The following is a 25,973-nucleotide window of genomic DNA, read 5'->3' on the forward strand; positions in this document are numbered from 1 at the left end:
TAGCAACTCAATCCTTTTTGCTGGTGCAGTGTCTTGTGAAAAATGCAATTATCTCCATAGTGCAATAAAGGGAAGTGGAATAAAATGAAGTATGCCTGTAGATTACTCTCCATAATATGGGTAGGCCTCATTCAATCAGTTGAAGGCCTTAAAAACAAAGACTGAGGTTTCCCAAAGAAGGAATTCTGCCTCCAGATTGCAACACAGAAATTCTGCCTGAGTTTCAGATTCAAGACTGCAACATCAACTCTTCCCTGAATCTCTAGCCTGCAGATGCCCTGTGGATTTTGGACTTGTCAGCCTCCACAATCAAATTTAAAAATTCCCTAAAATAAATCTCAATCTCTCTCCCTCTCCCTCTCTCTCTTTATATATATATATCTCATTGTGGTTTTGATTTGTGTGATTTCTTCTTTGACCCATTTTTTTATCTAAGAGTTTAATTTCTATATATTTGTGAATGTCTTTATTGATTTTTAATTTTATTCCTTGTGTTTAGAGAATATATATGTATGATTTGTATCATTTTAAATTTATAAATGTTTGTTTTATGGCCTATCATATGGTCCATCCTAAAGAACATCCCACATGCATTTGAGAAGAAAGTATATTATGTTCTTGTTAAGTGTAATATTCTATAGATGTCTATTAGATCTTGTTGGTTTATAGTGTTGTTTAAGTCTTCTATTTCTTTCTCAATCTTCCATCTAGTTGTTCTAAACATTATTGAAAGGGGGGTACTGACATCTCCAACTATTATTTCATTGTCTAATTCTCTCTTCAATTCTGTCAGTTTTTGCTTCATGTGTTGTGGGGCTCTGTTGTCAGATGCATATATGTTTATAATTGTTATATCTTCTTGATGAATTGATTCTTGTATTGGTATAAAATTTTCTTTGTTTCCAGCAACAATTTTTGTCTTAAAGTCTATTCTGTCTAGTATTAATATAGCCTCTCCAGTTCTCATTTTTGGTTACTACTTACATGATATATATATATATATATATATATATATATATATATATAATTTTTTTTTAACATTTTATTTTTCCTTTTTCTCCCCAAATCCCCCCAGTACATAGTTGTATATTATAGTTGTGGGTTGTCTAGTTGTGGCATGTGGGACGCCACCTCAGCATGGCATGATGAGCAGTGCCATGTCCATGCCCAGAATCCTAACCGGCAAAACCCTGGGCTGCCAAAGCAGAGCACATGAACCCAACCACCTGGCCACGGGGCTGGCTCCCTACACGATATATTTTTATCCATCCTTTTAATTTCAATCTATTTGTGTCCTTGAAAATAAAGTGAGTTTTCTGTAGACAACATACAGTTGAATAATGTTTTTTTTAAATCCATTCTTCTAATCTCTGTCTTTTGACTGGAGTATTTAATCAATATTTAATGTAATTACTGGTAAAGCAAGATTTATGTCTGCCATTTTGCTGTTTTCTATTTGTTTAATGGCTTTTTTGTTCCTCTGTTCCTCCATTACTTCATCTTTGTGTTAAGTAGATACTTTCTATTGTACCATTTTAATTCCCTTGTCCTTTCTTTTACTATAATTTTTTTAGTTTTTTTATAGCGGTTACCTTGGGGATTAGAATTAACACCTTAGTTTTACAATTTAGTTCAGATTAATACCATATTATTTTCAATAGTTTACAAAAACTTTTCTTCTATGTAGTTCCATTCTCTCACCTTGCCTTTGCACTACTGTCATACAAATCACAACTTTATACAGTGTATGCCCATAAACACAGATTTATAGTTATTTCTTTTACGGTTGTCTTTTAAATCAGAAGAAAAAAAAGTTACAAAAAGAAAATACATTTATACTTTCTTTCATGTTTACTTATGCAGTTACCTTTATTGGTGCTCTTTATTTCTTCATGTGTATTTGAGTTACACTCTAGTGTCCTTTCATTTCAACCTGAAGGATTCCTTTTAGTATTTACTGTTGGGTAGGTCTGCTAGCAATGAATTTTCTCAGTTTTTCTTTATCTGGAAATATCTTAGTTTTGCTGGATGTAAAATTAAGTCTTTTTCTTTCGATACCTTGAATATGTCAACCTGCTGCCTCTAGCCTCCATAGTTTCTTATGAGAAATCAGCTGCTAACCTTATTGAGGCTCACTTGTATGTAGTGAATCATCTCTCTCTTGCTGCTTTCAAGATTTTCTATCTCTGGATTTTGACAGTTTGACCATGATGTGTCTGGTTCTGGATCTCTTTCAGTTTAGCCTGTTTAGAGGATTAATGAACTTCTTGAATACGTAGATTAACGTTTTTCATCAAATTTGGGAAGTTTTTGGCCATTACTTCTTCAAATATTTTCTTCTACCCCTTTCTCTCTTCTCTTTCTAGGACTCAAATTATATTTATGTTGGCATAATTGCTGGTGTCCTATATTTGTCTGAGGATGTGCTCATTTTTATTCATTCTTTTTTCTTTCTGTTCCTCAGATGGGATAATCTCAATTGACATACCTTCCAGTTCACTGACTGTTTCTTCTGCAAGCTCAAATCTACTATTGAGCCCCTCTAGCGAATTTTTCATTTCAATTATTTTGCTTTTCAACTCCAAAATTTCTATTTGGTTTCTTTCTATAACTTCTCTCTCTTTATTGATATGCTCTATTTGGTGAGACAGCATTCTTTGTTTTGTTTTGGGTTTTTTGGGTTCTTGTTTTTTTTGTTTGTTTTTTGTGGGGTTTTGTGGTGAGGAAGATTGACCCTGAGCTAACATCTGTTGCCAATCTTCCTCTTTTTGCTTGAGGAAGATTGCCACTGAGTTAACATCTATGCCAGTCTTCCTCCACTTTGGATGTGGGATGCCGCCATAGCATGGCTTGATGATCGATGTATAGGTTCACACCCAGGATCCAAACCTGCAAACCCTGGCCACCAAAGCAGAGTGTGTGAACTTAACCACTGCACCACCGGGCCAGCCCCTGAGACAGCATTCTTAATACATTCCTTTAGTTCCTTTGACTTCTTTTAGTTCTTTAAACATATTTACAATAGCTATAAATTTACGAAAGCAAATTGTTTAGTAAGTCTAACAACTGGGCTTCCTCAGGGACAGTTTCTATTAAAATCTTTTTCCTGTATTAGAGCCATATTTTCCCTTTGCACGCCTTGTCATTTTTGTTGAAAACTGTACACTTTAAATAATATGTGGCAACTCTGGAAGTCAGATTTCGCCCACAGCCAGAGTTTGCTGTTGTTGTTGCTGTTGCTGTTTGTTTAATGATTTTCCTGAACTAAATCTGTAACGTCTGTATTCTTTGTTGTATGTGGCTATTGGAATCTCAGCTTGGTTAGCTTCATTGTCAGCTAATGATTGGACACAGTTCCCTTAAATTACTTAAATTTGTTTCCTTAAAGAAGTCTCCCACCCTTTGACAAGGAACTCTCTGTGAGTAGTGCAGCATGACTTTAATGCTCACACAAAGTTTAGAACTCTGTCTTGAGCTCTACTTCTTTCTTGCATAGAGCCTGAAAGTCAGCCAGAGGTGAAAGCTTCAGGCATTCTCAGGTCTTTCCTGGGAATGTGCATAGCCCTATGCATACATTTGGCATTTTGGATTCCCAGGAATATGTAGGGAGCTTTTCAAAGCCCACTATGGACATCTCATGTCCCAGGTATTTCTTTCAAGTTTTTTGGTCAGTTTGTTGTTTACACCCAACTGTTATGACTACCTCAGGCAATCGTGATGTTAAAAAATTGACACTGATTGTTTTAACAACATACCCAGTGAGTTCTGAGTCAGGTCAAACAAAGACAAGCCTTGCAAGTGGGTTTTCCAATGAACTGCCAGACAGGTCAAATAATAACAGTTATCTGGGAAATGGGCTGTGAAGGGGGTTCAACCCTGTTCTGTCCCCTCCACAGGTTGCTAAGCCACTGGATTTCACTGTGATTGCAGTGGTTTTCTAGATTACCACAGGGCTGGGAGAAAAGTATCAGACTAGGGCAAGTTAAAATGCCAAAAAATTCAATGCTGTTACCAAGATTCACCTATTTCACTTGCTAAAAAAATCCCCCAATTGTTGCAAGCCTTTGGTTAATTTCCTGAGTTCTCAGAAAGCTGATTTCGACAATTTTTGCTAGTATTCTTTTTGATGTAATGGAGGAGAGGATTTTTGGATACCTGTGACAAATTGAAATGGCAAGCAATAGGATATATTAGAGTATATGAGGAAGCCATTTGGTATAAACCGAAATTCGGCCTGACTTTGTTTTTTCCAAAAGGGCCTGACTGTGGCCATTGAGCATGCATTGTATATCTGCTTAGACATTTTGAGATAAAGGTGCAACTTCCCTCCCCCTCCCAACGTTGGCATCTCCTTAAAGATTAAACATCTTTCCTTAGGCTGGGAACTGATTGCAGCGCTCATCTGTGACCACCCAGCTCAAGGCAACAGACCTGCCACCCTGCTGTGTTCATCGAGACAGCAGACCTATCTGCTGTTTCCATCAATCACTGTGCCGACAGAGCAGCCTCGTGACTATCGTAAAAGGGACATATCAATCATATGTGAAACATCCTCTTTGAGGGTATATAACCACCCTGTATACCCCCACTTCTTGGGAGTGCTCTGTTCCTTTGTGGAAAGACTCTCCCGGGTTATAATCCTCACATTTTAGCTCAGAATAAACCGACCCAAATTTTCATTTATAGATTGGTTATGGATTATTTTCGTCAACACCTGTATTCTACCATTCTGGCTGATGTCACTCCACTAGATCTTTAGATAATTACATGTTTTACAGATAGCTGTCTACATATCTGAACCTCTCTCCTACTTCACCCTCTTCTAAATGGAGATTATAATTTAACAGTGGGATTCAGATGGAAACTTGTGGACCAACTGCCAGAAAACATTATTTAACACCTATCAGGTACATCTAAGTCTTTTAGTGCAGTACTGCATATACAGGAAAGTGAACATGTAAGAGTGATTGTGTTTTTTCAATACATGCCACATGGGTACACTCTCTCTCCTACATGTCAGGACCCTCTGCTGCTGCTTCCTAAATCCTCACTGCATGAACACCTAGTAGTGCCCACTGGTGGGAGAATGTCTGGCTCTCACTCGGCATCTCGCCCAAGGAGCTCTACTGCTAAAGAAGCTCAGGTAAAAACATGAAGATAGTCTAAATTCCTAAGGTTCTAGTTGTCACCATGACAACATTAAAAATTGGGAATTTACAGACTTAAGAAGTTAAAATCACTGGAATCAATAAAGAGCTCTCTAGATATCCCACTAGGCTACTCCTATTCCAAAACCAAATTTTCCTATCAAGTCATCTAAATTACAATACCTTTAGTAGCATTATTTTTTACACTCGATCAAAGCATTTGTCTTAGGGTGAGACCTCACCTTCTCTTTAGAGATGAGGAAATTGAGATACTTCCCTCAGAGACTTTCCTAAGAGCACTCAGTAGGTTCACAGCAGAGCCAAGACTCTAATGAGATCACTGATATTTGCAAAAGATATTCCCATTCACTTAACGAATAACAAGGCTTAAGCGCGAGAGGATTCAGCCAACACCAGACTCTTAGAGCTGCAACCGCGCAACTTGAGGATCGGACCAGCTGGTTGAGAGTCTCTGACTTATCTTTTCTCCACCCCTGTTTTCTGTAAACTTTTCCCATCTACCCATTCACCTAACAAATCTATCTGATTTACGTAGAGCCCAACGACGCCCCCAGGGCTGCTTGCGACTTGGTGGAGCCCATTTCAGAAGGTAACCAAAGTCCTCGCTTGGCTCCGTCGCCTCTCAACCCATGCCCGGGGGCCAGAAACAATCCCTGTGCCGGGATGGGCCCGTTTAGCTCACCTGTGCTTTCCCTCGCCTGTCCACAGCGCCTTCCGAACCGCACCAGCATCTCAGACGAGGCGCCCATGGCGCCCTCAGACTCGGAGAGACCACTCCGGCGCCTAGCGCTGCGGCTCCAGCCCGCAGAATGTTTGCCAAACCGCGCAGTTACTAGGCAACGCCGCCGGAAGTGACGGCAGCGGTCGCCGAGGAACGAAGAACGCGCAGCTCCCGGCCGTAGGGGCTGGGGGAGGGCGGCTGCGCCTGCGCAGGAAGCCGAGGCCCGGCGCGCGAGTGGGGCGGCCCTTGCGGGCAGGCGCGGGGACGGAACTGGAGGACAGAGTACGCGGGAGTGGCGCGGGGGCCGGCCGCCCTGGGTCAGTGAGGAGCCCTGGGGACCCGAACCGGCCTGCTGCTCCCGTCCTCATCCAAGGCTCGCCTCCCCGGGGACGACCCCCGTCTAGGTCCCTGCACCTACCTTCGGGGCGGACCCGGCAGGTGTGTGGGAGAGCGAGGCCTAGGCTGGGTGTGTGCGGCCCGCAGACATCCTCGCGGGTGGAAGGTGAAGGGCAAAGCCCTCCGTAACTATAGAAACCCGGGGGTTGATGACAGAAAACGTGTTTTAAGTACTTTGGTTTCTAAGGCATGATCTGAGATAGATGGGGCTTAGTTTTTTAAAAACTGGAATGTTGAAACTTGGACGTTGTCCCAGAACATTCATTGCTTGGCAAATACATTATAGTAAATTGAATGTATTTGGGGGACCAGTCAGACCACTAAGGACTCAAAAATCTGTTAAGAGTGGATGCAGGCTTGGTTTCAGAAGATCCTTTTCTAGCACGTCGAGGTTCAAATGATTTCATTACAAGCTAGATGGCTACGACAGGTACACGTTAGACACCAAATTGGAAATGTTCTAAATGAAAAGTTTAGATTTGTAATCACTAATACGTGGTTGTACTGTTTTTCTTCAGGTTTTCTATGAGGTGTTTTACCATAATAATGCTGGTAAGTATGAAAGGATTAATAAAATGTTTGTTGACAGAAATTAGTTTTTGCGCATAGAACATTGGGGGGCTTTTTGGAAGCATAGTTTTAAAAATGTCAAGACCTGAGATGGGTGAGAGATTTTCCCCTGCTTGCACGCTAACAATTTAGTCTGCCACAGTTTTGTAGAAGACCCAGACCCCTAGGTCAGAGACGAAGTAGTTACAGCAGTAGCAGTAGCCAGATTATCAGCGGTTTTTGCCCCAGTTCCCACAGGATGATTCAGAGAGGGCCAGAAGTGACCTGCTTATGGAGTGTGTTGCATTACAGGATAGGAACCCTGAGCTGAAGGAACCCAAATCTTTATTATAATGGACAATAAGCATGCCTTTCAGGGCTGTTCACCATACGTACGTTTTTGAGATAATAGTCCAGAGCGAAGGGCAGTGACTGCCTTGCTTGTAAGACATGCAGAACCACTAGAAACCCATGCAGAATTACCTCCCAACAAACATTCTCTGGAATTTTAACTAAATTGATTATGAAAAATATTGACTCCTATAAGATTTGATGGCAATAATTTGCCAACTTGACATGGTGGTTGAATATCGTTTAATTTGTTTAATTAGAACTGAACATCTGAGCTTTTACTGGCTAAGTAAATAGTCCGTTATCTGACTATCACATACATGTCTTATTTAACCAGTCTCCGATTCTTAGATGTCTATGAACTTTCCAGTTTTTGTTACTGTGAAAAGCACATAGGTTATTGTTAGACTATGGAAACATTGCAGACATACTAAATAAATATATACTGCTCATACTTTCGGTGAGAATAGTTAATAACTGTTTTTGGAATTTTAGCAAATTGTTTTCGAAATAAATTTGTATTCTTAAACCCAAATCTTTGTGCACATCCTTAATTTTTGGAGACATTTTTATTTCAAGTACAGCACTAAACCTTTGAAAGTTTATTGACAACAGAATGTGGTATTTCTCTATCATTTAGCAAGTAAAAGGAAAAAATGGAATCTGGAAATCTCAACATAATCAGCCTAACACTTGTGATTTTATCCACTGGACGAAAACTTACATTCACATAACATTCCCTGTTTTATATTTAAGGTTTTTGTTTAATCAAAATTTTCTTTCTTCCATTGCCAGCAAGTGCTTTTCTGATGAAAGAGAAAACAGCATAATTAGAAGACATAAATTTTGAAATGTCTTAAATACTTTTATTAACTTTAGGAGTTAAGTCTCCATTCCTTTGCTCCAAATCAGAAGACTTTGTTCCCCAATATAGAGTAGGAGCATTGTTGGCTAGAAACTGGCTGGTGTTTAAAACTGAAGGTTGTCAGGACTGTTTAACCTAAGCTGTATGCTGAAGTAAGATTAATTGTCTTGGAAATACTTAAGTTAGGTAAGTATTTTCAATAAAGATTTATGTTGGAGGTGAGAAAAAACTAATAGAAAAAGATCTGAAATTAAGAAAAGTACACTTTTAGATAGAAATTAATAGTCAGCAAGGGAACTATGTCAACTTCATGCTTATGATATTTCTTACTATTTTGAGATTAATAGTTTAGGAGTTTCAGTAACTTGTGGTTAATAAAATCTTGGCTTGAGGTAGTTTTCAGCCAACAATGAGTTACATTTGAAAAAGTTTTAGAAATTATTTATAAATTCAGAATGCTAAAAAAGCACGTTTAATTTAAAATGTGCCTAGCTACAGTACTGATGTGATTGCCAGCTATGCCTTATTGCTGTTTATTATATTGTTTCTATGGGAAAGTGAATTGCGCACTTAAATCTCTGGGAGCCAGTCAGAGACACCTGGATTAGACATTTAGAGATACAAGGATCTAGAGTATCAAAATATTATACACTGTCTAAATTCACACAACAGGAGATACCCTTCTAGCTTAGTTGTTCTCCAGAGAGTCTCCATTGAGAGACACAGAATACGTACTCTTCTATGAGCCGCAAGCTCTATTCTCAGTTTCACCCTCTGGATATCTATTGTTACAAACCAGAAAATACATGTGGTTAAATGCCATGTTTTCCATTTTTAATTGACTTCTGCTTTTTCTCATTGGTAGAGTTCTTCACTTTTCTTTTTAGGATTTCTTGCTAAAACCTCACAATAGTTATAAAGTAGATCACAGATGTGGTATCATGGTTAGTGTGTATTTTGAGACTAATGAATGTTTTCGTGTAATTAAGCATCTTTTTGTCAAAGTGACCTACTTAGTGTTTTATTTTTAAACTGATTAATAGTCTTTAAATATTCTATTTCTTAGGCACTAGAGTCTGATACTTAAAAACATGAACTTTGGAGTCAAGCAGACCTGAGTCCAAATTCCAGCTCTGCCACTTAATAAATTACTTAACCAGTTTAACTAGTACTTAAGCTCCAGTTTACATATCTTTAAGATGAGGATAGTAATTCCTACTTAATAGGGCTGTGACAGTTAAATGAGATGATGAGATTGTAAAGTTCTTAGTCCAGTGCCTGGTGTATAGTGATAACTCCAAAAATGTTAATTACTCTTTAAAAAAATTTTTTTTGTTTATACACACTAATTTTAGCTTTTTATGGGTATTCTGTATAATTATCTTTTTTACTTGATAATTTTCATCCATACCATCTGTTGACCAGTTTATTCTTATCTTTTCTCTTGAGATTTATAACTAATGATCTTCATTATCTTTTAATGAAGGCAGAGATTTACGTAATCGTCATATCATAAGCAATGTGGTTGCTCACATATATCCAGATTCTTTGTCACTCCAGAGCTAAACTATCTAGAGAAAATATAAATAAATGTGGAAATCATTAACAAAAGTTACTTCTAGTCTGGAAGAATTGAATTGACCTCCAGTTCAAGTAATTTGTTTAGAATTTCAAGTACAGCATTAAGCAACTGTTTAGTTATGACATTGGCATTGATGGTTTCAAGCTTAACACGTTTTTAGAAAAATCATTTGAATTTTGCAAGTTTCCTATTATGTTAAATTTGGTCAGAATTTTGATTAGTACACAGAGAATCTATATTACACATGAATTCTTATTTAATAGGATTATTATGAATATTTTAAACTAATAAGTTTGATTGTGAATGGTAATTTAAAGACAGTAAGAATGATTAGCCTACATTTTTTCCCTGTTGTAACTTTCCTAAATTAGACTGTAAGAAAATAATTGTTTCATTACTTCTCTCATTGGATTGCTCTGTAGTTTAATTCTGAGTGCTCAAAGAATCATCCCCACAGGAATGTACTAATGTATCCTTTTTTAAAAGATTTTATTTTTCTGGGCCGGCCTGGTGGTGCAGCGGTTAAGTGCACACGTTCTGCTTTGGTGGCCCTGGGTTTGCCGATTTGGATCCCGGGTGCAGACATGGCACTGCTTGTCAAGCCATGCTGTGGTAGGCATCCCACATATAAAGCAGAGGAAGGTGGGCACAGATGTTAGCTCAGGGCCAGTCTTCCTCAGAAAACAGAGGAGGATTGGCAGATCTTAGCTCAGGGCTAACCTTCCTCAAAAAAAAGAAAAAAAGGTTTTATTTTTCCTTTTTCTTCCCAAGGCACCCCTGGTACATAGTTGTGTATTTTAGTTGTGGGTCCTTCTAGTTGTGGCATGTAGCATGCCACCTCAGCATGGCTTAATGAGTGGTGCCATGTCCGAGCTCAGGATTCAAACTGGCAAAACCCTGGGCCGCCAAAGCGGAGTATTCAAACTTAATCACTTTGGCATGGGGCCAACCCCTGAGTATCCTTTTTAAATATTCTCTTTTCCATTCACTTAAAATACTCAAATATGAACTTTCCTTCTTAGGAAAAAGTGCTTAGGTAGTAGTCTTAAATGCTTGATCATTTTTAGCTTGTTTATATTCACCCTTTGTTTTAGCAGATTAACACTCAGTAATGTTTGTTAAATAAGTGTAATAGATATGTAAAACAGTATGTTTAGGAATAATATTTCTTCTTTTTCAGGGTAACCCAAATCTGTTTCTGGAACCATGAAAATTTTGCTGGTTTTTGACTTTGACCATACAATCATAGATGACAATAGTGACACCAGGATTGTACAATGTGCTCCAGAGAAAAAGCTTCCTATCGAACTACAAGACTCTTATGAAAAGGGATTTTGGACAAAATTTATGGGCAGAGTCTTTAAGTATTTGGGAGATGAAGGTGTAACAGAAGATGAAATGAAAAGAGCAGTGACATCAATGCCTCTCACTCCAGGGATGGTGGAACTTTTAAACTTTATAAGAAAGAACAAGGATAAATTTGAGTGCATTATTATTTCAGATTCAAATTCAGTCTTCATAAATTGGGTTTTAGAAGCTACCAATTTTCGAGATGTGTTTGATAAAGTATTTACAAATCCAGCAGCTTTTGATAGCAATGGTCTTCTCACAGTGGAAAATTATCATACTCATTCTTGTAATAGATGCCCAAAAAATCTTTGCAAAAATGTAGTTTTGGTAGAATTTGTAGATAAACAGTTACAGCAGGGAGTGAATTATGCACGAATTGTTTATATAGGTGATGGTGGAAATGACGTCTGTCCAGTAATGTTTTTAAAGAAGAATGATGTTGCCATGCCACGGAAAGGATATACTTTACAGAAAACTCTTTCCAGAATGTCTCAAAATCTTGAGCCTACAGAATCTTCTGTTGTAGTTTGGTCTTCAGGTGTTGAAATAATTTCTCATTTACTATTTCTAATAAAGGAGTAACATGCCAACAACTGAAATGTGTATCAGTTAAGATGAGGTGCAGCAGCATACAACTAAAACCCCAAATACCTGTGGCTCAAAAAAAAGAGAGATTTTTTTTTTCTTCTCACTTAAAAGAATTCCAAAGGTAAGTATCTCAAGGGTACTGTGTTGCTCTACCAACCTCAGCCTTGGCCTCCAACTCGTGATCCAAGATTGCTGTTCAAGCTCCATCCCTCACATCAACATTCTGGCCAGCAAGAAGAAGGGCAGTGAGTGAGAGGGTTGCACCCTCATTTAAATTTCATTGGCCAAAATTTAAGTCACACTGCCCTCATCTAACTGCAAAGAAGGATGAAAATTAGAGGTTTTATTACAGATGGTCATATGCCTGGGAAAAAGAGGAGTACAGAATTGAGGTCAGAGGTAAGTGCAATTAGTGGTCTCTAGCTGCAAAGGTGGTTAATAGGTAGATTATATTTTTAAATTTATTCCCAGAGGGAGTAGTCATATATTTTACTTTCTTTTTTTTCCTTTTTTTTTGAGGAAGATTAGCCCTGAGCTAACTGCTGCCAATCCTCTTTTTGCTGAGGAAGACGCCCTGAGCTAACATCCGTGCCCATCTTCCTCTACTTTGTATATGGGATGCCTACCAGAGCATGGCTTTTGCCAAGGGGTGCCATGTCCCCACCCGCGATCTGAACCAGTGAACCCCAGGCTGCCAAGAAGTGGAACGTGCGAACTTAACCGCTGCACCACCAGGCCGGCCCCTACTTTCTTAGATAGTTATTTCAAAGGCATGTCCAGTAGTGACAGATCTTAAAAATAAGCCTGTTGCTGTATTCACATAAGCACAAAAGGCCCCCAAATGTATATAATGTCCTACTCCTAAATCAGTGTATTTTAAAAATAGGGATACAGTATTTATTGCCCAAAGTTTGGTCAATTTCAGACTTTCCTTTTGAAATGAAATACAAATTAATGTCCTTCAAATATTTTCAATTTATATTAGCATCACAGACTATAACTCCAATATGCTGGTTTAATCAGTATGTTATTTCTATTTGGCAATGCAGTCTTGAGTAATACAATATATAATTTGTAGGAATATTCAACATATAAGAGACTGTTTCATATAGGGATTTTAGCAAAATTTCTACTCATCTAGAAAGTTTTATAATTCCATGCTAATTTCTAGACTCTCATGTTGTAGAGGCATAAATATCCATTATGTAATCATATTAGGATTTCCTTTTCCATTATGGAAAGCTCCAGAAATAGAAATGTTCAGTATAATTTAATGGGAAAAGAATTGGTACTTTCTAATTTTTTTCTAGATTGAAAAAGTAAATCTTTGTTTTGTTTTAAATTAGTAGGTTAGATTATGTTGAAACACATTGACTCTTATTGATTATCGTTTCTCTACATGTTGAGGCTGGTAACAAATTATAAACTATGGAAGTAAAAAAAAAAATAAGACTTTCATTTATGGTAATGGTAGACCAAGTAATTTAGACCACGTCTTCTACACGGTACATCTAGAAAAGCTGATAGCTGAACAAAATTTTTAGAACTGCTTAAAATTTTGAAAAGCTGCTTAAAGACATGAGAGAGCTGATAACAGTGAACAATTGGTAAGGCAGCTCAGAAACCTAGGGAGGTGAGCTGCTTGTCCGTGGAACAGTTGGCCAATTCTGTAAATGGTGTCTAAGATGACTGAGTGGCTATCTTGACAATGTCATGGGACCAGGAGAAAGAGCCATTGGAATATATGGCCTGCGTTGATAAACCCTTCCGCTTACTTTGAGTGAGAATCCCAAAAGGCTGCCCATTAGGAGTGAGAATTCTTCAGAAGTAAACGCATTCAAAGGGATGGCAGCTCAGCTTTGAATACTCTCAGTCCTTGAGATTGGATTGAGGTTATCTGGGGTGTTTAGAGCTCCCGGGTGCTTGGCAGAAGCAAATCTAAATTCTCTCAAGAGGAAGTTAACATCCTAAGTATAGCAGATAGACTCTAAGATTGCACCCATGATCCCTGTATCCTGGTGTTCCGTGTGTATGAAGGGGTGACCTATGACTTGCTTCTAATCAATGGATTACAACAAAGATGATGGGATGTATGTGATTATGTCTACATGGTTACATTACATAAGATTCTAATGCCCATCTTGTTAAGGAACTCTCTCCCTTGTTAATTTTGAAGACTCAAGCTGTGATGTGAATTGACCTTCAGAGATGGCCACAGGGCAAGCAACTGAGGGTGGCCTCTAGCCAACAGCAAGAAGTAGGCCCTTGGTCCAACAGTGTGCAGGTGACAGAATGCTGCAACCATGTGAGCTCGGAAGTGGACCTTTTCCTAGTGGAGCCTCAGCTGAGACCACAGCTCAGCCTGACACCTTGATTTAGCCTTATGGGACCCTGAAACAGACTGTAGTTGAGCTTGGACTCCTGACCCCCAGAACCTGTGAGATAAATGTGTTTTAAGATGCTGTTTATGGTGTTACTGTTAGGCAGCAATAGAAAATTAATGCAGTAGGCCTCAAATCTATAAACAGTTTTGCCAACTACATTGTAGGGCACACAATAAAAAGTAGCCACACCAAGAGGCATGAATAAATACCAGCAGCATTTAAACAGATCTGCAGGACCTCCAGATATTGGAGTTTTCAGACACAAACTAAACGTGAGAATTTTGAGAAAGAATTGAAAATTACATAAACAATATGGAAATACTAGAACTGAAAATTACCATGACTGAAATTAGAATCTTTTTTTTTTTTTTTTGAGGAAGATTAGCCCTGAGCTAACATCTGCTGCCAATCGTCCTCTTTTTTGCTGAGGAAGACTGGCCCTGAGCTAACATCCGTGCCCATCTTCTTGTACTTTATGTGTGGGACGCCTGCCACATCATGGCTTGACAAGCGGTGTGTAGGTCCAAACGGGCGAACACTGGGCCACTGAAGCAGAATGTGAGAACTTAACCACTGCGCCACCCGTCTTGCCCCTGAAATTAGAATCTTGATGGATGAATTTTACAACAGAACAGGCATAGCTGAAGAGAGAATTAGTGAATGAACACAAGTTAGTAGGAAATACCCAGAATGATGCAGAGAGAGAAGACAAAACAGTGAAAATACAGAAGAGAAGTTGAGACATAAAAGATGTAGTAAGATCTAACAGGAAATTGGTGTCCCAGAAGAAAAGGAGAAAGAAAATGAAACATAAGCAATGTTTTAAGAGATAATGACTGAGAACTTTACAAAATTGATGAAAAACATCAAACCACAGGTTCAAAAGCCCTTATGAACCCCAAACAGGATAAATAAAAAGAAAACCATATGAAATCACACCATAGGAAAACTACCGATAATCAAAGGTGGAAAAAGCATTAAGCATTCAGAGGAAAAGAGATGACATTGAAAGGAGCAACAATTAAACTAACGGGTGGTCTTTCTTAAACGTTTTATAGAATTCAGCAATGAAGCCGTCTAAGCCTTGGAGTTTTTGTTGGAAGGTTTTGGGTATTTTTTTAAGGAAGATTAGCCCTGAGCTAATCTGCTCAGGCATCTGCTGCCAATCCTCCTCTTTTTGCTGAGGAAGACTGGCCCTGAGCTAACATCCATGCCCATTTTCCTCCACTTTATGTGTGGGATGCCTGCCACAGCATGGCTTGTCAAGTGGTGCCATGTCCACACCTGGGATCCGAACCGGCGAACCCCAGGCCGCCGAAGCGGAACGTGAACTTAAACACTGCGCCACCAGGCCAGCCCTGTTGGAAGATTTTTAACCACTAATTCAGTTTCTTTAATAGATATATGACTATTCAGGAATGGTTTTTCTTGAGTAAGCTTTGGTAGTTTGTGACTATTTGTTACCTGTTGCTGCATAGTAGATTACCTCAAAATTTAACAGCTTAAAACTAAGCATTAATTATCTCAGTTTCTGTGGGTCAGGAATTCAGGAGCACTTAGCTGGGTTGTTCTGGCTTGGGATCTCTAATGGGTCAAGATGTCGGCTAGGGCTGCAGGATCTGCTTGCAAGGCGTCTCACTCACATGGCTTTCGGCAGGAGGACTCAGTTTCTCACTGATTGTTACCAGAAAGGCTCAGCTTACTGCTGGTTGTTGGCAGGAAGCCTCAATTTCCAACCACATGGGCCTCTCCAAAGAGCTCCTTCAGTGTCCTAAAGACATAATTTCCTACCAGGTGAGTGATCCAAGAGAGAGGGCAAGGAGGAAACCATAGTGCCTTTTGTGGCCTAGTCTCAGAATTCAAATGCCTTCACTTCCACATATTCTATTTGTTAATACAGAACACTGAGTCAAGCCCACACTCAAAGGGAGGGAATTAGACTCCACCTTTTAGGGAGAGTTAAAGAATTTTGGACATACTTTAAAACCACCGTGGTGTCTCTTGAAGACTTTGTCCATTTCATGTAAGCTGTGAAATTTATGGACATAAAGTTTTTACTAATATTCCCTTTAATTTTACAGCAAACATCTATATACGTACTATCTAGATTTTACCATTAACATTTTACTCTACTTGTTTTATCACATATCCATCCCGCTACCTATCCATCTTTTTTTTCCTGTGCCTTTTTAACATGAGCATCATTCTTCCCCTTTCCTTCTTTGTTCCCCACTGTGTCAAACCTAGTGCTTCTCTGGGTCTGATGGGAACTCAGGAATCTTTCTGCTCTGTGTGAACTCTGGGAATTGTTTGATTTATAGTTCCTGGGGTCATTCTCTCCCCAGACTTAGAGAGTTCCAGCCTATGCATGTGTGGCTTAGTATCCAAGCATAGACTTAAGGGGAAATCCCCCCTACAGGTTTCTGGAACTCTTTTGCAGTTTAGCTTCTTCCTGTCTGGTACTCTGCCCTGCAATTTGCAGCCACTTTTGCCTCCCTAGACTTACCTTCATCTCCTCAACCCAGAGAGACTACCATGGTCTGCTGGGGATTCCCCCTCCCTGCACCTTGGCCTGGAAAGTGTCTCCAGGCAGAAATAGAGGCAATTATAGGGCTCACTTCATTTGTTTCTCTTCTCTCAGGGATCATGGACTGCACTGCCTGTTGTCCAATGCCTGAAAACTGTTATTTCATGTTTTGTCCAGTTTTCTCATTGTATACAGTGGGAGGTTAGTCCAGTCCCTGTTCCTCCAGAAGCAGAAATTGTAGTGTCTCACTGTTAATTTCTAATGCAACATGGGTGTAAAAGCTCTGCTCTGGATTAGAAAGACCTGAATTTGAATTCTAGCCCTGGAGTGAGTAAATTGTTAGCCTCTCAATACCCCAATTTCCTTATCTATTAAATGGAGATAATAATAGTACCTGCGTCCTAAGATTGTTGTGAAGATTTACTAAATTAGGCATTGTATTAGTTTACTGTGGCTGTAGCGTGGTATACTCCAATGAGATGCACTTTGTTAAAAATTGTAATGATCTCTTTCCTACAACCCTAAGTAGTAGCAATTCAGAGGTGTTGGGGGTGAGGAGGTGTACTCTTTCCAGAAATTCTCCCAGGGCATGCCTAAGTTCTGCATGTCTACTACAAATACTTCAAATATTTAGATGCCTCTTGATTGCCTAACCTGCTGAATCTAGCACCATTTCCTATAAAAACAATAAAAGCCAGAAAGCAACCTTGCCTGGCCTATAAGTCAAGTCTGAGCGCCATAGAAACAATCTGAAAGTCAATTCAACCCCTAAAAGTGAATCCAGCCTGGCCCCTCCAAATAAGTAGCCAAACATGATGATGTGCAAGCTTACCTGCCACAGAGTAACCTACCCCAGCTCCTGTGCACTTGGTCACCAAAGAGGAATTACTAGACACAGAAATAAACTGCTAGAGTGGGACCTGGTATAGTAAGCGACTTAATGCAGGCTTTCTCAACTTTGGTGCTGTGGACATTTTGGGTTGGATAATTTTTTCTTGGGCGTCAGGGGGCGGAGCAGCTGTTTCCTGTGTGTTGTAGGATATTTAGCAGCATCCCTGACCTCTATTCACTAGATGCCAGTGGCACTCCTCCCTCCAAGTTATGACAACCAAAAATATCTCCGGGCATTGCCAAATGTCTCCTGGGGAATAAAATAATCCCTATTTGAGAACTACTAACTTAATGATTAAAAGTCCATATCTTTTATTTGTGGATCATGGGAAGATACAGCAATTGTACGTATTGTACTAAATACTGCTACTCTTAAAGCCACAGATCCAGAATATCTTTCCCCATATAAAAATTTCCTTCTCACCAAGTCCATCGCCTTGTCACAGCACAGCAATCACCATCTGAGTGTTTAATAAATATTTTTGATACTTAATCACTTCATTCTTCTTGTTAGATACATATTAGGCTTCCTTTCCTGTCCAGGTGTTATATGTTTTGTGGCACACATCTATCAGTTTAAATCTACTTTTGTAGTACAAGTTATAATTATATCTTTATTCTACTTTTTAAACATTGTTATCTCTGATGTGCCCATTTATTCATTTACTTTTACAGCATTTGAATTTTTTAGCTTCTGGTTTATATTAGCCTTGAAGGAGAGTTAGAGAAGATTTTCCTTTATGGTATCATAAGCTGCTTCAGGGGACAGCTGATATATCAAACGGGCAACTGCAGGCAGGCACCAGACAGGGTAGACTAGCTCTGTTAAAAGTGTGAATGGGACTGGAATTTCTAGCCGCTTCCCTACTCATATAATCAGATCTGCTTTTTTTCGGAAGGTGAGAGGAAGAGTCCTTCACTGGCCTAGCAACCCCACGGCACATCTTCAGGTGAGACCAGCTATGGGGAATATATTAACAATAATGAGTTGACTGAACTCTTTTACCTAATATCCTGTCATTTGCGCACCCTGTTGGGTTTCTTTTTTTAGGTGGACAGTGTGATAATTCTGTTGTAGACAGATTTTTCAATGTGCTCCATAAGGGCTTATGAAATAATATATTCTAGGCCAAAAGCTAAGTCATTCCTCCTTGTTTATGTCATACAAATTGATGTCTGTGTGATGATGGTTCATATGGAAACAAAATATTAACATAGATGTTTTCTAACACAGAAATTCTTAGAAACTCCCATTGTTTATGGAAGATGTTACTTAACAAAAAATGTTTGTCTTTTATATTTAAATAATAAATTTTCAGTCGTGTATCTAAACAACCAGTAAAAATATTTACAATTAAACTAAATACCGTTTGCCACATAGGTTTTTTTTTTTTCTCCCCAAATCCCCCTGGTACATAGTTGTATATTCTAGTTGTGGGTCCTTCTAGTTGTGGCATGTGGGATGCCGCCTCAGCGTGGCCTGATAAGCAGTGCCATGTCCACACCCAGGATCCGAACCTGGCGAAACCCTGGGCCACTGAAGCAGAGTGCGTGAACTTAACCACTTGGCCACGGGGCCAGCCCCACCACATAGGATTTTATAATCAGTGCAAAATGGAAAACTTGCTCGTATACATTTTTTCTACCACTCTGCAGTCATATTCTGGATTTTGTTACATGCCAAAATCACAACTTTTTTCACAACCTGGTCCAAGCAATATTTTATTATCCTCACTTCAGTATGAAAGTATATTCTCTCAGGGATCCAACGACTTAGCCCTTTTCACATTTAAGTCCAGACAAATATCCTATTGTATATTTTGAGGGGCTAAAAATACTTCATTCAACAAATATTTTGGGAGTGCCTACCATGTTCAAAAAACAAAAACAAAAACCTGTGGAAGTATAAGAGGTGTAGGACTATGTCTTAGAAAGAATGATGCACTTCAGAGAATTTACAATTTGATTGAAGAGGTGGGACATGTACATATGTAATTCATAATACCAAAGTATGCTTCATAAAGCTTCTTAGTAATCAGCATAAAGTACTTAGGTCAAAGAAGGACCAGGTGACCATATAGCATTGTGTTTTGTACTCAGTCCATTGATTAATTATGATATAAGAGAAGCTTTATGAAAGAGATAGACTGTGACCCACACCTTAAAGGATGGAAAGTATTTGGAGAGATGGAAAGGTCTTGCTAGAGCTTCCCAGATGGAGGGAATAATGTGAACCAAGATGGGGGCGAGCACAGCATATTCATGAGGTAGTGATGAGGGGGCTGCCCTGATGAAGTTAAGGGTTTAAACTGGGGAGTAGTGGAATAAAGCTTTGTGAGTGAGATTTGGCTAGTTTATGGACAAGTTTGAAAGTTAATCAATGGAGTTTGAATTTTTTCCAGATAGCCCTTAGGAGCAAGTAAAGGGAAGTGATATGAAGAAATCTGTGTTTGGGTAGTGTGCAGGAAAGGGGAGAGACTGACACAGGAAAATCCTGCAGTAAGCCAGGTGAGAAGTGATAAAGACCTGATAGGAGTGATGTCAGAGAGAGAAGGAAGGGATGGATAAACCAGATGCTTTGAATTTGAAAAGGAAAAAAGTACAAAACTTTTAGACCATATGCTGCAGGAAGGCAATGTCTGTAGATTAAGTCATTGATGTAATTTCTCAGAGAACTATGAGCCCTTGATCAAGCTTTTGAAGAAAATTCTGAAAGTCTTATTCTTAGTCCATTCGTGTCTTCATTTATACAACAAATATTTACTGAGCATGTTTTGTGGCAGGCACCGTTCTCGGAATACAGGAATGAATTGGGGATATAACCATGAACAAAACAGGCCAAAATCGCTGCTTTCATGGAGCTTACATTCTAGTGGGAGAAAGCAAACAATAACCAATAAAAAAGAGAAATATATAATATCATAGATGGTAATAAGTACTATGGATTAAAATAAAGCAAAGAAGAAGGATAGAGAATAGCAGGTGGGGTAGGGAGATAATTTTAAATAGGTTGGTAAAAGAAGGCCTCTCTGGGAAGCTGGTATTTGAGCAAAAATGTGGTGGAGGGGAGTTAACGGGTCATGTAGCAGTAGCTGGGAAAAAAGCAGTGCAGACAAAAGGAATACAGTAGCTAAGCCATAGTAAGGCCCTAAGTCAGCGCCATTCCTGGTGGGAACAGAAGCTGGGTGTGGGGGTCCAGGAGTCATTGTAAGCCCTTCAGCTTTCACTGAATGAGATTGGGAGTCCTTGGAGAGTTTTGATGTGACTTATTTAAGAATATTAGTCTGTCTAGAGGTTTATTTGAGCCAATGCTTTTACTTTCATTCTTTTTCTAGTTGGAAGAATTGGGTTTCTGATGCTTGTAATTGAAAAGTCCATAGTTTATTATCCTCTATCTGAAGGAAATTATCTGAAATTTAGCTTTAACTATGGCACCCAAAAACATAATCTCAATAAACTACTATGTGGTTTTTTTTTTTTTCTTTTTTGCAGGTAAAGATTTGCCCTGAGCTAACATCTGTTACCAATCTCCCTCTTTTCTTTTGTTCCTCCCCAAAGCTCCAGTTCATGGTTGTATAGCCTAGTTGTAAGTCCTTCTAATTCTTCAATGTGGGCCACTACCACAGCATGGCAACTGATAGATGGGTGGTGTGGTCCTGCGACCAGGAAACAAACCCAGGCCACCAAAACAGTGAGAGCGCCAAACTTTAATGACTAGGCCGTCAGGGCTGGTTCATAAACTGCTATTTTTCAAATGACCCTACCCCCAAAGAGAAGTAGGCTGGTTCTTGTTTTGAGAATAGACCACTCCTCTTTCATATATTTTTTGAACAAGTACTCCCAAAATAACTTTGAAAACTATGTAGTCATTTTCAGATTGATATTGAAAACTTTTCATCATAAGTTTAAACATTTGCCAAGATTGTAATTTCTAACATTGTAAATAATGACTTTTTAATAAGCTTTTAAATAACTCTTAAATCTGTTTAGTAAAAGCTAACTGTGGTAATTTGAAACCTACCATCATTCATTTAAAAATACGTAAACAAGTTGTTCTTTACCAGTGGGAAATTTTTCTCTCACTCTTTTTCCTTCTTGAGCTCATATTTCCATTCCACTTCTCCCAGAGAATGCTATCCTACTGAAAATACAGGCAGTCTTCACTTTTTACAGTAGTGCAGGACCGTAAAAGTGACTGTGCAAGATTACTGTGCAAAATAATCTTAATAATCAGTAGGAAAAATTATAATTGTCCTGTGACCTTTAAAATTTTTTGTCAGAACATCAAAAACTGTCAGTTATAAATGTATAGGAAAATGAAAAACATCATAAGACCAAAATTAGTACACTTCAATTATAAACATTAGGAATTAAAGTATTTTATTTCTTTGTGAAAAACTTATTGAGAGTAGTTTGAACAATTCTTGCCTTCCTTTTGTCATATAACTTACGATGCAGAGCAACCATCTTTCTGTGCCTTGGTGAATTCTCATACTTCTTTCTAAGTTTGGGTCAGCTTCCAACGTTTTATCCTTTGCAGTTGCAATGTCCTGAAGTGTCTCCAAGTGTTCCTTTAATATGAAGTTTTTTGCCAGCATCACTTCTCCTGGGGTACCTTCATGCTTTTTGTCAGCCATCACTTTCCTCACTTAAGTCACGAAGTTCACCGGCACCAAGTTCCATTGGCTGCATATCCACAGTCTCTCCAATGGTGGCAGTGTCAACATTTCCACGGTGAGCAATTTCTTCAAGAACTTCATTATGTTCAATTCAAATTTCACTTACACATTGTCACTTTTCAATTCTGTGTTACACTTTCATTTTTGTTGACCAATGCCCTGTTACAATGATCTATTTTTGTAAAATATTACATAGATTTATGATTGGCAGTCAAGGAGGTAAGACAACTACAAGCATTGCTGTCTGTGTATGAAATGAATAACAGATGCACAGTGACCAATCACCAATGACTTTGAAAGAAGAGACATGACTGGTCACTGATTATGATGCTCATCTGTTATTTATGTAGTGATTTGTGGACTGAAGGACTAGTGAGGTGAAATTTGTATTTTATGCAATTACAGTTAATATACCATAGTAATTGAAATTTGAACCCTGTTTAGGGGATTGGTGGTATTTGACTAAACTGCTAACTGAAATTTATGCGTATTGGAACCATTCAAAGAAAGGATTGTCTGTATATTTTATACTTGACAATCTTTTATCAATCACCTCTTAAACTTCTCTGTGACAAAAATGTACATAAATTAAAATTTTATCTGTTTATGTCCTTGATTCCTAAGTAGTGAAAAATTCTGGGCTGATTAACATTACAATTATTATTATAATTGATCAAAGAACAAATATGTTTAAATCAAAAGTAAAAATTTATCAAAAATTCTTTCAGTCTGATGCATCAGGCCATTTTCTTTTCATCTAGGCCGTATATCTTTGGCTGAGTATTGCATACTGCTGGCAGGAGACAGAGTTTAGGGTCAATGACATTCTTGTTTTTCATTTCCACAGATATGATCCCTGAGGAAATGTGTTCACATGGACAAGTAGATGAGAAGGACAGGAATTTTATGATAGCAATGCCACTCATTTCGTGGATTCTTTCCAAGTTATTTGTCAAAAATGTTCTTTGACTTTTGCTGAAAACAAGAAATTGGAAACTTTCTGACTTGCAAAAGTTCTTGTCACCCAGTCATTAGAATGTCCACTTTCTCGTTTTTCAGGAAGCATACCGAAAAGGCTTTGCCAAGACATATGAACTCCAGGGCAGCCACATACACCTGTGCTGTCGTGTACAGTACATCACCTGAGGATAGTGTTCACACTGCGCTCTACTTGAGTAGAATGAACTGGAATCGTGCATTGCACAACTTACACAGCTGTACGCGGTGGCCTTATAAATTATACCTACTATTTTTTTACTTAGCAGCAACTTAATTCATTATGTAAATGAAGTATTCAAAATTTCTGTATATACCCACCATTTACACAGCAATGTAATACCCACCATTTATTACATCGATGTGATATTGCCAATAATGATATCACAATTAGCATATCATTTAATAACACAGTTGTACTTAGTGGAAAGATGTACTAATAAGGTAAAAACATAAATAAAAATAGTTATATTTAGAAACCAAGAGTCTGGGGCCAGCCCGGTGGCACAGTGGTTAAGTTCACACATTCCACTTCGGCGGCCTGGGTTCGCTGGTTTGGATCCTGTGTGCAGACATGGCACCACTTGGCACGCCATGCTGTAGTAGGCGTCCCACATATAAAAAGTAGAGTAAGGTGGGCTTGAATGTTAGCTCAGGGCCAGTCTTCCTCAGCAAAAAGAGGATGATTGGCAGCAGTTAGCTCAGGGCTAATCTTCCTCAAAAAAAAAAAAGTAGAAACCAAGAGTCTGTTGAAAAGTGAAGCGTGATGTCAAAAAGCATCTAACGCCATGCCAAGCTCAGTATCTGCCAAGAGTCATTTACGTCTCATCTCTGTGGTGGCTCTTTATTCCCTTAAGACTTAGATTCACAGATGGCACATTTGTTTTCTTGAACAGTGTCATTAATTTATTTAACTTATGAATGCTAATTATATGTTTCTGAGTGCATCAAATCTATTAGCATTTGCAGTGGTCTCTTTGATAACGCATGTGGTAAAGAGGAACTGCTCTTGGCAACTTGAAGCAGTCTAATATATACTGATAAACGCTTTGTTTTCGTCTTTTTAAAATTGAGATATAATTGACATATAACTGACATACATTTTTACACAATAATTCACAACCAGAGAATATCAGGCAATGGAAGCAAAAGTTTTAGTTGTCTCTACAGCAATCTGAAATAACTCTGCATAATTGACAATATAGTGAATTCTATTATTCAAGAATCATTTAACACATGCCATTATGATTCTAGAAGCCCCTACTTTGAGTTAGGCAAAGCCTATAATATTTTCTATACATCAAATTTGCTATCATAGCCACAAACAGCCATCTCCTCACTTCACTGACAAACATGGAAAGAATGCCTCATCCTCGATCGGTCACAATTGTGTCCTAGAATGATAATACCAATAATAACAGCACTATCAGTTATGAAGGACAAACTGTCTGTAATTACAATTAACTACAAAGTTCATAATTTTTTTTTTTAAAGATTTTATTTTTTCCTTTTTCTCCCCTAAGCCCCCCGGTACATAGTTGTGTATTCTTCGTTGTGGGTCCTTCTAGTTGTGGCATGTGGGACGCTGCCTCAGCGTGGTCTGATGAGCAGTGCCATGTCCGCGCCCAAGATTCGAACTAACGAAACACTGGGCTGCCTGCTGCGGAGCGCGCGAACTTAACCACTTGGCCACGGGGCCAGCCCCTCAAAGTTCATAATTTTTTGAAGAAATGTTAAGATACTAATTTCCGAATTGAGGCTGTGATGGAGAAATGTAAATATCCTTTGCTTATAAAGCTAACTTTTATATACCACATACCAAGTGCTTTCACATTTGTAGTTTTATCTTTCCAATAACCTTATGCTAGGTTGAGAAAGTACTGATATTTTCTGTGTTTTACAGATCAGAAAACTAAGGATCAGAGAAGGTTGTTAGACAAGTGGCAGAGATGAATCTTAAGCCTGAAACTAAATCTCATATACTTTTGTTCCGTGCTGAACTGTTTACCAGATGTTGAGATAGTAAATCTTTAATTTTCCTTCCATTTTGGGTCCAACATACTTTCCTCTGCTGTGCAAAAGAATCACCTAATGCCCTTGGTTACAAATTCCTAGGTCTCCACCCCAGAGAAGTCTGGGCGGTGGTAGTGTTTGAGGGGTGCCGCATAACCAGCATCCCACATAACTCAATTGCGATGGTCTGACGTGGAACTAAACTAAAACCACCCAAATGAGAAAAAACAGATGCTATTTATTCAGATCTTGCTGTTGCGAGAGAGCTCACCACCATCGCTTATTGAAGGCAGGCAGGGGAATGGGAAAGCTTTATAAAAGTGAAAAAAAAGGGAAGGTCTCAGGTGCGCTCTGATTGGAGGTTGCTGCCCTGGGAGAGCAGGCAGCAGGCTACGAGAAGCAGCGAGCATTTTATGTGATGGATTTGGGGAGCATATTTGGCTTTCTCTGGTTGGTCCTGAGTTGGAAGTAGGGGTAAAAATAGGGAAGTTGGCAGTCGTTGACCAAGTCCTCATTCTTCCGGTCCAACTGCTGCAGAGGCTGTGGTTTGGCTTCCTGTGCTTCTTACGTGGTTGGGAGTTCTGTTGTCATATATGGTGTGACCATTGTCCATTTGTATATTCTGTCCCTTAGATGACACTCTGAGAGACACACTGGGGCCCTGGTGTTCCTTTCATCCTGGTCTCCTTCCTCCCTTAAGGCGGCTGGACTGAAGCTCCATGAGAGCTGTGGACCATCTTTCACTGCTCTATTACCAGTCCCATCAGGCACTCAATAAAATCTTGCAAATCAATGAATGAATGATAAATGAAAATACTTGATACTGGCTTTTGCTAGAACAAGAAAATGAACTTTATTGTAAGGCACATGGACATCTTTATGTGATCCGACTGGATATCACCATGAAGAAAGA

At 38.8% G+C, this 25,973-nt stretch overlaps 2 protein-coding genes across 11 annotated transcripts in view; one reads left to right on the forward strand and one right to left on the reverse strand.

The window, feature by feature from the left end:
• Positions 1-6,075, reverse strand: part of CFAP210 (cilia and flagella associated protein 210) — a 40,618-nt gene extending 34,543 nt beyond the window's left edge. For 2 of the 6 annotated variants that reach the window (XM_070241185.1, XM_070241184.1), the window contains exon 1: positions 5,851-5,993. Coding sequence is in view for 1 of the 6 variants with exons in the window: in XM_001497820.6 (XP_001497870.1) it covers positions 5,851-5,917 (67 nt within the window). In the remaining 5 variants the exon portion in view is untranslated. Of the gene's footprint in view, positions 1-5,850 lie in introns of all 6 variants that reach the window. The other 4 variants (XM_023623097.2, XM_001497820.6, XM_023623096.2 and 1 more) reach the window with 4 other exon arrangements.
• PHOSPHO2 (phosphatase, orphan 2) lies at positions 6,013-23,078 on the forward strand. Of its 5 annotated transcripts, XR_011428258.1 has the most exons (6): positions 6,013-6,327; positions 6,804-6,837; positions 10,813-11,691; positions 18,272-18,322; positions 21,913-22,106; positions 22,899-23,078. XR_011428258.1 is itself a non-coding variant. In XM_005601572.4 (3 exons), the coding sequence occupies exon 3, from the start codon at positions 10,839-10,841 to the stop codon at positions 11,562-11,564; it is 726 nt and encodes a 241-aa protein (XP_005601629.1). In that variant the 5' UTR covers positions 6,082-6,327; positions 6,804-6,837; positions 10,813-10,838; the 3' UTR covers positions 11,565-11,575. The 5 variants fall into 5 exon arrangements, 4 of the variants coding, with proteins under 4 accessions (XP_005601629.1, XP_014588012.1, XP_005601631.1 ...); XM_005601572.4 differs by lacking the exons at positions 18,272-18,322; positions 21,913-22,106; positions 22,899-23,078 and having other exon boundaries at positions 6,082-6,327; positions 10,813-11,575; XM_014732526.3 differs by lacking the exons at positions 18,272-18,322; positions 21,913-22,106; positions 22,899-23,078 and having other exon boundaries at positions 6,105-6,206; positions 10,813-11,575.
• Positions 23,079-25,973: the final 2,895 nt, after the last annotated feature.

The sequence above is a fragment of the Equus caballus genome, chromosome 18 (assembly GCF_041296265.1).
Source record: "Equus caballus isolate H_3958 breed thoroughbred chromosome 18, TB-T2T, whole genome shotgun sequence".
Lineage (NCBI taxonomy): Eukaryota > Metazoa > Chordata > Mammalia > Perissodactyla > Equidae > Equus > Equus caballus.